Genomic DNA, 12,117 nt, shown 5'->3' with positions numbered 1-12,117 from the left:
GGTTAAATGTAATTGGCGAAAACATGGTGAATATCTGTAATTAGAGAGTGCTGGAACTTCCACATGTTTCAAAGATTTATCTAGATTAAATAAAACTGGTCAAGGTATGGTATAATTATTAGTGACGGTTTTCATACGATGGTACCGCTATCTTGTGTTTTGTAATTGTAGCCTAGTAATAATGTAGCCTTCGGAATAAAACAAAAAATCAAACACAATAGGACTATGTTGAATATGCCAGTTTTACATATTCACTTATTTCAAAGAAAATTAAAGACATCGGTTAAGCCTACATTGTGTATTTATCGAGAGTGTGAGAGAGAAACTTGTTTTGGAACAACTTTGGCTTCACTTCTCCACGGTAAGTTGAAGGTACGTTAAGAGTGAAGTAGTTTATACGTTAATCAAATAAAACACATATAATAATATGTTATTGGAATTTCTAAAAGAACTTTATTCTCTGAATGTATGAACACTACGATTACAGATTTAAATTGAACATTTGAGATGATTTTGATCTTGTAAATATTAACCTCTTTTCTCATATTTGTAACGATCGTAACCATTCCGTGGTGTTGTGGTTCCTTGGTATTGAATATTTACAAAACTGTTTCACGTAAAATGTAACTGCGAAAATGAATATTGACTCTCGAATTGATGCGTCTGTGCGATAGAATAAATATATTGAAGACTCTTGCAAACTTTCCCTATTGTTTGGATATTCTTTTTGTACAATTTGGTCACTTAAAGTCTTTCGGCTAAGCAACTACCTGTGTGAAACATTGTCAAAATGTTTATATTACAAAAGCGGTCAAACTATTACTGGAACACTTAATTTTATTTCAGCAAGGTGAAATCATTACCGGTGTCTAAAGATAGAAGTGAACAATCAGCACTTCGAACAACAAATTTAACAAAATATATCACTTACATGTAGAGTTTAAAAAACAAGTTTTGCAACTTCATGGAAACTTAACCGCAAATTTCCTGATGAAATCTGTTTTCCAAAGATAAAATACGTTTCAGTCAAATCGACAAGATTCACGTTGTATTTAGTCAGTACTGATGGCATATATACAATTGTCTTTATATACCTGCCAATGACACAGGTGACTGTTGTAATATGCAAAATCTTATTAAATATGGAATGATAAAACAATCGCTACAGAGACCACTATATGAAATACTGAAAGACTAGGACAACAAATAAAATTGGACTGGAACTGAAACAGTGAAACTAGAAGCTATTAACATAAATGGTATGAAACTCAGAATACTAGTCATATGCACTAGCAGAAAAAGCAGTAAGACTGATGATCACCAATGACAAAATGACAAAACGTCCAATGATAGACACAGGCTCATAAAGACATTTTTGTCCAGAGTTAACCCTCCTCAATACATGGGAACTCTTTATAGAGATTGGCTAGAGTTACAAACAGGAACACTACTTTAAGAATGCTAACATTTGAAGACGTTATTGATGAAATTCGACTTGGATTGGAATAGCTATAAGATTTTATTCACTTTAAACAATTTGTCATTTACAGCAATTCTAACAGGCAAGTTCCAAAAAGATGTTAAGTAAGATGTGTCTCTTTTGGGATAAATGGCATTTGCTTAGATCCTATCTGACAGAAATGATAAAAACATTTTTTTTTTAATAGAGGACGATGAAGCGTTTGATCGAAATATTGTTTTTATTGCTGAAATGTAGCCTACAATCACACCTTTACATTCATGTACTTTTTTTCCAAATTTTGGCTGTCTCGCACAGTTTCAACTAGTGAAATAATACGATCAAATCAAACACCGCCTGTCTCTCTGTTTACATGCAGATTCGAGCTGAAATTTTCAAAAAGCATTCCCTGTGGGCATGCGCTGAAGGCCACACTCTCCTCTGGTCTGTGTTTGTAAACAGGGGCAACGGTTCACATTGTTTTGATGTAATTTCTGAATTAAATTTTGCTCATGCATTGTGAAATAGCCAAAAAATCGGGAAAGAATTAGAAAGACTAGTCAATCTATCACCACTGAAAAATATGATTCGGCTGTTTCGAGCCATTACTTTTTGTGTATCCAAACGCATAATCGGACTTTAAGTGTAGGTGGCCAAAAACTAACACAGTTGTAAATGTGCTGGTGAAACTTGCTGTTAACTGTTGAAAACTCTTTCAAATCGTGGCATAGAAAAGAGTTAAAGGTACATTATTCTTGGTTTCAACTTTAACCAAATACTCTTAATACTATTGTCCGAAATTAGATACAATTCCTAAAATTTAACTTTTATACCGAATTTGATCGTCTTCATAGAAAGAAAATGTTTTAATAAGTTCCTTCTTCCTGCCAAATCATACCTTCTTTATGAATAAATGGGGTCGACAATCCTGAAATGTCTCAGTTAGAAACCAGCGACCTGCATCATAGTCCTTTAGCCACCTTTCTGACCAAAGTATTTCATTTGTTCCACACGCCTTTTATAGGAACACTGCATACACTGGAGGAAACATGAGAAACCTACTATATGCAAGGTTTCACCTGCTACTATGTTATCGGACATTTCATTATCCCTTTCTTTTTGGAGAAACTTCAGCACTTCGGAGTAGATCAATAGCTTTCTCTTCTCATGGGATGGTTTGAAGAAGAAGGGTATGTAACGGTGGATGGGATGCTATGTTCTCTCAATGATATTATATGCAAATTATAATTAAACCACATAATTTTCTTGATTCATTTGTACCTCACATGTAAGTTGTGGGTCGCAGCTCGATGCCGTCAGCTATTTTAGGTACCGAGATACATATACACCGCAGTTTCATTATTTATCAACATCATGCTTACATTTGCAGTACTGTAGCGACTGTTGTTAAATCAATGCCTTTTATTTGCAAGTTCATGCGAATAGTTGTTTTGTCAATAAAAACATGTTATGAAAGGTGCCTCAGATATTAACTCATTCTAATTAGCATTATGAAATGGGGTCTCATATGATAGGAAATGATAACAAGTAATAGTAAAGTCTTTATTATCACACAGGACACTTTTCGCGATCGATTATACTGTTGCCTGCGGGTATATATCAAATAACTGTCACGAGATCGTCTTGATGTTGAATGACAATGAATGTATGCAAAAAAGATCAATATAAATGAGAGCACATTCATGTTTTTTTCCTAGAGCTAGAAAAGAACAATCGATAAAGCATATTGTTCTATAAGCTTGGAAAATCAAGACGGCTGACAGCCTTCCTAGTCATATGAGTCTCTTCTAATGTATTTATGGCGGATTGCTTGAGAGTATCTCCCATAAAATCTATCTTTATGTTAGTGTGCATTGATGATGAAATAAGCTATGACAAACACATTACAAAGTTCATGGCTAACGTAGTAAATGGTAAACAATATATATTATTGGCATATCCAATTTTACCAAGCATAATACACACACAAATACATATATATATATATTTATATATATATAATATATTATAATAATATATAATATCTATCTATCTATCTATCTATCTATCTATCTATCTATCTATCTATCTATCTATCTATCTATCTATCTATCTATCTATCTATCTATCTATCTATCTATCTATCTATCTATCTATCTATCTATCTATCTATCTATCTATCTATCTATCTATCTATCTATCTATCTATCTATCTATCTATCTATCTATCTATCTATCTATCTATCTATCTATCTATCTATCTATCTATCTATCTATCTATCTATCTATCTATCTATCTATCTATCTATCTATCTATCTATCTATCTATCTATCTATCTATCTATCTATCTATCTATCTATCTATCTATCTATCTATCTATCTATCTATCTATCTATCTATCTATCTATCTATCTATCTATCTATCTATCTATCTATCTATCTATCTATCTATCTATCTATCTATCTATCTATCTATCTATCTATCTATCTATCTATCTATCTATCTATCTATCTATCTATCTATCTATCTATCTATCTATCTATCTATCTATCTATCTATCTATCTATCTATCTATCTATCTATCTATCTATCTATCTATCTATCTATCTATCTATCTATCTATCTATCTATCTATCTATCTATCTATCTATCTATCTATCTATCTATCTATCTATCTATCTATCTATCTATCTATCTATCTATCTATCTATCTATCTATCTATCTATCTATCTATCTATCTATCTATCTATCTATCTATCTATCTATCTATCTATCTATCTATCTATCTATCTATCTATCTATCTATCTATCTATCTATCTATCTATCTATCTATCTATCTATCTATCTATCTATCTATCTATCTATCTATCTATCTATCTATCTATCTATCTATATATATATATTTTGTATAGATAGATTTTTTTCTCCCCAATCTTCAAATATGTATATTAGTATGTCTTGTCATTTCCTTCTTTTCTAGAGCTGGCTCATTTCCTTAATGATTATGAAACACGTATACAAAACAAAAAATATAACATGTATCTATGGTAGATGTTGAAGTCAAAATAAACTAAATATAATATAAATTTTTACATCTGACCACTGACACTTTAATTTGTCTTTTGCAACGCAATCGATAATTAAAATTCAATATTTACCTTCTCTTTATCCTTATCTTGTGATAGGAGGGTGTAGAAGCCTTGTCAACTACAATTTTGAATTTGAACAATTATAATCTGCTGGTTTGGCAAAATTAATTACGCAACCCACATTGTCACGATCAGGTGTTGTATAAGCGAACCTTGAGTGATAAGCTTTTATTTACAATTCTTTATAAGCTTAGCTTGTAGTGCTTTCATTATATAGCCTGATTATGCATGTTCTTTAAGGAAAATCGTCACGATCCTCTCCAATCCTCTTTCTGGCTTCTAGCGATTACTATTAGACATACAGTGAGCAATATTTGTAAGGTCCATGGCGTAACGACTTTAAGGCAGATATGGTCGTTAACCTCTGTAAGTACAGCCTCATAAGGTCTTTATTTTCATATTCACTGCTACAACAGAACAGGTGTAATCGTGAGTATTTCTTTGAAACAAACATATTCCTGTATCCCAAGGGCCACCGTAGATTCCATTCAACATAATAGCATGACAACCATTGAACCACCAGCCGCCGGGATGGAATTCACTAGTAGCACAATTTTGAAGAACTAAGTCATTGTCCTGATCGTAGGTAGTAAATTTCATATCTCGATGGTAATCCATGTAGTCATAATCTGTTTAATATAAAAAGAGATTTTTTATACTAAGCTTCTTTAAAAATTCATGAGAAGACTTTTTACAAACTTATCCATTTCTTTTTACAGTTATTGTTACAGGCTAACTGAAAAAAACACAGATATGTCATATACTATTCGGATGCAGTCTAAAGGCTTCCTGTAGCCTAAACAAGCATGAAACCTCAATTTAGCATTGTGTACCTTTCGATTTTAGTTGAAGTATCCCAAGAACTTCGTTAGCATTTGCATATTAGTAATTCCCCTTCGCACTCTTCAAGCGTTTTAAGAGGTCTTCACAAATATGCTATGGCATTAAGAACAAACAACTATACATTTTACATTCAGTCAACAAAACCAGACTAAATTGAATTTGTCAGAGGCAGGTGATATTCGCGAAAAAATACGTACCAAAGCTCCCTGTGTAACTTCCAAGCGTTATCTCGTATTTTGTTGCCTCGGAGCTAATTCTAAAAAGATTGTAATGAAGATATTCACTGGCATCATTGGTGGTGTTGAACCAAATTTCAATTCTGAGTTGATGATCTCTCTCAGCTGATATGACATGTATTTTCTCATTTCCAAGCCAGAAACTAGAATTGAGATCGCCAAATCCATCTCTGTAGGTTATCCAATCATTGAAAAATGACACAGAAGCATCAACTCGCCTCTGAAACAGCTGTATAAAAAATAACCGCTTGTTTTAGAACGATACACAAGTTGAATATGTACAGTTTAACTGAAGGTGACAAGAAATGCCTCTGGAAGAGATCTCATAATTGCTTAAATGAATTTATGGGACGACGAAAGAATTGGGAAGACTTCATGACAATTAAGAAAATACTGAAGTTGCTATTATTATGAAATAAGTTACTTCTATAAACTGTGCTTTCTTGTCTGCTTCCTAAATGAACGTTACCTATATCATGGCATAACTCATGTAACCTACAAGGTTTGCAGAAGTTACTCAAGTGACGAACGTTTGGTATCGCTGGTCGAAATTTGACCCAAAGCGTAATATTAAGGGACTTATGCTGTCATTTGGTCAAGAATTTTGTTTGTAAAATGAGCGGCTAGTAGTAGCTTTTGGAACAATCTAGGATGGTAGTTAAAGATCGAAATATAAGTGAATGTTAGATTAAGTGGAATATAATCAACATCAACGTCTTGTTTGCATGATCACAGGGTAATATCAACTCCGCGGTTTGATTAGTAAAAGGACAGGAACATTACAGCGTGCAGCCACGTATACTTAAAATGTGTTCCAGCAATAGTGTTACAGATTATTGAACTTTCTAAGATTAATAACCTCTATTTCACCTGACGGATGGGATAATATTAATAATGTAAAAGAAAATTTAGATATTTGTCATTTTAAGCATCTGCAAAAGAACATTTACGAGTTATGCGAAATGTGAAATGACAAGTGTCCTGGTTTCGTGAAGAAAACTTACCATCCAACCACCTTTGCAATAAACTTGGAAAGGTTCATGTGCCCAAGTTGGCGGATGTATCAAATAAATGCCTTCTTCGGTGGATAAACCATTATAAACATCCTGACAGTTTGTGATTACTTGACAAGTCGTACCATTTCCCCAGTAGCCCTCTTTACACTCGCAAGATGAACTTTGACCTTGTTTCTGGCATGTTGCATTATGACTGCAGGAGTATTCTTCACAGTGGAGAACATCATTTTCACATGTACAACGTCTTGTGCAGTTTACGTTAACATGCGATGATCCGTTCTGTGCAGAAATGTTAATAATTACAAGTTATGGGAAGATAAAGCTGTGCTAAAACGAGATTTTATTCAACGGCTGATAATGAATAATACGTCAGCGGAAAATGTAATTTCATATTAATTGTCTTTTTCAATCTAAATGTAATTGTAAAAATCTTGTCTGGTTTACCAAACGTTGGGACTGTCACACAAAACCATGAGAAAACAGAATTGTAATATAATTGCATGTCCTACACGCAAAAAAATGGAGTGTTGAATTTTAACACTTTCCAGGTGTAAACGTTCACCCTACACCTGAAGGGTTACTCTGACCCTGAGTAGGGTTACATAATTTATGTAGCGTGGATTTTTTAACACCTGTAGAAGTGTACTTTCAGTTCGAGCATTCTGATTGGTCAAACCTCCCGTCAGCTGGATTCTTAGTGTAAGTTAAGTGTTTAAACGATACCACCGTACCGTGAACACCCATTTACCGTACCTAGCAATACTTGTACCAGTTTGTCGACATTTATCGTTACTAAATGTACTATAGTAACCACAGCCATATATACGTTCAAGCCACAAAACGTTACGTACTCAGTGTGCGATAACGAGCTACAATGGCATGAAAATGACGTTATAGGAGACTGGGGCCTGGAAGAATTGATTGAAAAATTCGAAGGTATGTTTTGATATGATGTAAGTGTACATGACAAGAACGAGATATGCTTAGAGACCCACGACTAAGCTGGGTAGACGAATGCATTTGAATCGCTTGCGTTACGTAGACCTAACGTTAAAGTCATACTATAAGTTAATATAATAGGCTAGCTGCTGTTTGTCATAGTCAACTCATAATTGTCAACGAATCAGTGTAGCCTACATACAAGTAAACATTAAACGGAATTGCCTTCGGACGGACGGAGGACTTTGGTCTAGGCCTTTATTGTAATCTAGTGCATTTTATTCCTTTTTGTGCGTTAACCGTAACTTGGTATACCCTGCGAGTCACTTTTTTAAGTAGTACTAGGCCTACTGCTAGGCCTAGTACTAGTAGGGTATACTTAGGCTATTTCAAGACAATGCATTTTAAATAGCATCGGGCATGGGCCTATAGTTACGCTGGTACTATGTTCAATAAGGGATAAACATATATTCATGTAATGCAATATATAATTACCACTATTTGCCATTTTAGCTTGTAAGTTGTAGCAAGTAGGCCGAAGCTGATGTGGACAAGTGACACTTTTAGACCTAGGCCCAACTATAATTTAGCTATATTATGGAAGTGATCTAGCTGTTATAATTCATAGCAATCTACACAATTGCATACAGTGGGAGTGAGCATTATTTTAAGCATTGTTAACATGATGCATTGGTTATAAAAGTTGCCTACCTTGTCTGATGAAAGTTGAATGCAAGTTCCTGTTTTGACAAGTAATCACTAAAGGCCATCTGGCTTTCTAGATTCAAACGTACTTGAAGAAGTTAGAATCACAACTGATTAAATTGTGGGCATTTTCTTTAGGAATGTTCATGTTTTTTGAGGGGTACATGTAAAAAACTGCTTATGCTCCAAGAAGGTTTTAATACAACTTCATTATGATGGGAATTTTCTTTTCTTTTCTTTGTTGTTACTTAGGAAGCATCAACTTGGAATTCTATTTGCAAAAGATTTCAGAAAGACCTCAGCAATATGTGTTACTTCTTGGAGGAAGCAAAATACACCCCAAGCAGTCATTTGTGATCATCCAGAGACATGCCCTACCCCAGAGGACATTTATGAAGCCATTGATGTTTGCTTCAAATTATTCTACGTGTTAAATCTGAATTATACCAAATTGCAAGTCTCGGTGCCTGGGAATTTTTCCAAAAAGTTGTCTACAAGTTGCCTGGTGGTGTGAAACGCAACCAGATTCGAGATTTTTATGCTCACCGTGCCGACAAAAAAGACAAAGTTACTGCAGTTTAGCAGTTGTCATAGACAGAACTCCATGTTTCCTCATCTCACGGATCAGAATGTATGTAAAGTTGTTGCTTATTTGGAATTGTCTTTTGGAAGAGTTTTTTTTTGTGTTTAATTTGGAATACCAAAGGCACGAGCCAACAACAAAGACAAAGTAACTGCAGTGTAGCAGTCATCAAAGACAGTACTCCACGTTTTCTCATCCCACGGATCAGCATATATCTAAAGTTGTTGCTTATTTGAAATTGACTTTGGGAAGAGTTGTTTCTTGCGTTTAATCTAGAAACCAAAAGGCATGTGCAAAAAAAATAAAGACCAAGTAACTGCACTGTAGCATTTGAAAATGTTGGCACTTTTAAGTTGACTTAATTCCACAAGACAATACTTTTATAGCCTAAATTGTTCGTTTTACATTTAATGGGATATAATAAATGGACCTCTGGAATAGGAAGGTAGTAGGGTGTCTAATTGCTGAAAATCCCACATTCTGAATTGTTTGTGTTGTCATTGCTTTTTGCTCTCTCTTAAATGTAACTTTCTGCTGCGAGCGATTCCAACATGCATCCATATTGTTTACCTAATTACTAAGTAATAATTAACCTAAAACCTGTATAAAATATTTACTAAACGGATGCGATGTAAACTTTTCTGGCAAAATTTTACATAACAGTATTGTATTTGCGTTACATAATAAACATGTAAAACTTTACAAACCAGCAGTTAAATATACATCCAGAAGTATAAACGAGAGAGCACTATTGTGTGTTGAGAGTCCATTAAGTATCATCTTGACACAGATGACAAATGAACACTATATGGTGGTAATTCTACTCACTGAAGCAGAACTTTGACATCCAGAAGGCCAATAAATGTGCACTAGAGTGTTAATTATACTCCCTGAAGTGCAATTTTGACACCCAGAAGTGCTAACAAATGAACACTTTATGGTGTTAATTTTACTTCCTGAAGTGTCATGTTGACACCCAGAAGTTTTAACAAATGAACACTTTATTGTGTTAATTTTACTCCCTGTAGTGTACCTTCAACACCAGGAAGTGTTATTTTGACACTTGTATGGGTGTTGTTAAGGTAACACTCGCAAAGTGTTATATTATGTTACACTTCTGAAGTGTTAATTTAACCCGGTGGGTGTTGTCCCTAATCCAAACAGGGTGGGGTGTTAAATTCAACACTTTACGATTCAAATTTAACACTTCATTTTTTTTGAGTCTATATAAGGTAATGTTTCTGACCCACCTAAAGCTATCATGATAGTGAACTCCAAATGCGAATAAAATCAACCAATTACACCAATTACGTTTAAATGAATCTCCTGTTCTTATATCTATATAGCAAAAGGTTAAAGGGACCTTCTTCAATGCAATCTGTAGAGCTACATGAACAAAACATGTGCTTGTTATTTTAGTTGTTGGTAGTGATGATATTTAAGCTCTCAAACACATCTTCGTAGTTAAGGAAGTCTTGACATATCAGGAAAAATCACAACTGTCGAGTTGTGTGAAAAATACCGAAATGACTCCTGTGGGCGAGTGGTAACACCCGCATTCTTCCAACGGTATGCATGCTCCATCTCTGATTTGGAATTCGTCTGGACATACGCACGTATAACCCGGTTCATCATTACAGCTCTTAAAACACCCATGGAGTCCTTCGGGATCATCGCACGTAGTTTGGCATGAACAGTTCAACCATATCATGTTGGTAGGACAGGATTCTGAAGTATCATGAAATGTTCAATTCGGCCATTGCAACAAGTGCTCTTAACTATGAATACAACATCGTGACGGTTCTTTCAAATACTCATTTGGCCAAAGGTTTACAAAAGTGAGAAATCCCTAGTTGATGTTTCTATATGCTATAGTTTCACCACTTGACTATGTATTGTCAGAGTGTTTCTAGCAAGTGTATTTTCAATCTAACCAAAGGTACTCTAACATATTGCGTAGAGTACGTATTGTGAGCGGTAGTTTGATTGGTGTGGCTATTTGAAATATTCTGATTGAAATATGAAACTAAGCTATCAAATATCTAGATACGTTATTGTAAATACCGTCTTATCGATTACACTTCATGTAATAGAGATACGTTAGAAACGTTAAACACCCGAGCAGTATACTATTTAAATATATCATAATATTTCTTACAATTGTGTCTCCAATTTTGAACTGTAGAAATGTAGGCTTAATGGCATAGAGTTTTAGATTACCTGCTGTAGGTGTCCGTGTTGTTGATAATTCATTTCTACGTGTAGTTGCTGTGGTCGATGACGGGTCAACGGTTGACATGAATAATTGCTCTTTATTCATAGATCGTGTTGTTTCATGTGAAATTCTCTCAGGTAGCAAGTGACCTGTTGAGGACATCGATGTTGTTGAAAATTCCTCTTTGTCGATAGTAGTCATTTTATCGGTTGACTGAAGCAACATTGTTTCATCTGTGGAGTACATGTTTGTACTTAATAATTCACTCTGTGTTGGAAGTATTCGATATTACAGCCTGCTGTTTTGCCATTTTAAGCACAAACAGGTTTGTTAGAAACACTATATTGTAAGAAAAAAAATTGTGCCACAGGAAATTTGTCAATTAGGTAGAGAATAAATATTCATTTAGGTTAAATTTCACATCTTTGTTCAAGAAAAGAGGGTAGTTTATGTCATTAAAGAAATTCGATACACTTTTGAAAATACAAAGCGCATATGAATTTAACAGGTAACATTACTTGGTAATGTTATTTGAAGCTTTAACGATTCATAATTTGGAACAATTGTTGAGTATGTCTAGTAAATATACATGTTACTGCTTCCTCTGAAATCTTCTTCCAATGAAGTTGGGAAAATTGCTTTTTAATGAAAAACTTTGCCCAAGAAACATTTCTTTCAATGTTAAATATCACATATAGTGCATGACCATTGACGTCACACTAGCCCCCCCCCCCAAAAAAAAAAAAAAACGGTGAATAAAATATTGGGAACATAATTATTAGATCCAGGGCATGTCGTGGCAGCATTAATTGCTTTATATCATTGGAGTTGCAGTTGATCAATATAATTGCCCAAGAAAAACTGAGCGTACCTCTCAGTGATTCAGCTATCGACCGCTACTGTCGGAAAATCCCACGACAAGGTTGCTCGTTCATCGGCTCTTCTCGTTAAACTTATAGCATACCAAA

The 12,117-nt window shown here is 34.4% G+C and overlaps 1 protein-coding gene across 2 annotated transcripts; it reads right to left on the bottom strand.

The window, feature by feature from the left end:
- Positions 1 to 4,410: 4,410 nt before the first annotated feature.
- Positions 4,411 to 11,330, bottom strand: LOC139974389 (fibrinogen-like protein A). Of its 2 annotated transcripts, none has more exons than XM_071981508.1 (4): positions 10,457 to 11,051; positions 6,696 to 6,986; positions 5,653 to 5,920; positions 4,411 to 5,241 (listed from the first exon to the last, which is right to left on the bottom strand). In XM_071981508.1, the coding sequence occupies exons 1-4, from the start codon at positions 10,643 to 10,645 to the stop codon at positions 4,991 to 4,993; spliced, it is 999 nt and encodes a 332-aa protein (XP_071837609.1). In that variant the 5' UTR covers positions 10,646 to 11,051; the 3' UTR covers positions 4,411 to 4,990. The 2 variants fall into 2 exon arrangements, with proteins under 2 accessions (XP_071837609.1, XP_071837610.1); XM_071981509.1 differs by lacking the exon at positions 10,457 to 11,051 and adding an exon at positions 11,155 to 11,330 and having other exon boundaries at positions 4,415 to 5,241.
- Positions 11,331 to 12,117: the final 787 nt, after the last annotated feature.

The sequence above is a fragment of the Apostichopus japonicus genome, chromosome 9 (genome assembly GCF_037975245.1).
Source record: "Apostichopus japonicus isolate 1M-3 chromosome 9, ASM3797524v1, whole genome shotgun sequence".
Lineage (NCBI taxonomy): Eukaryota > Metazoa > Echinodermata > Holothuroidea > Aspidochirotida > Stichopodidae > Apostichopus > Apostichopus japonicus.
Note: the sequence above shows the minus strand (reverse complement) of the source record. Positions and strands in the feature narration are given on the sequence as shown.

Excerpts from the sequence above, each read along its gene's own strand:
- LOC139974389 (XM_071981508.1), bottom strand. The coding sequence starts at position 10,645 with ATGATATGGTTGAACTGTTCATGCCAAACTACGTGCGATGATCCCGAA. Across the intron at positions 5,921-6,695 it reads ATTGCAAAGGTGGTTGGATG|CTGTTTCAGAGGCGAGTTGA; the intron begins GTAAGTTTTCTT and ends TTTTTTATACAG. Across the intron at positions 5,242-5,652 it reads AAGTTACACAGGGAGCTTTG|ATTATGACTACATGGATTAC; the intron begins GTACGTATTTTT and ends TATATTAAACAG.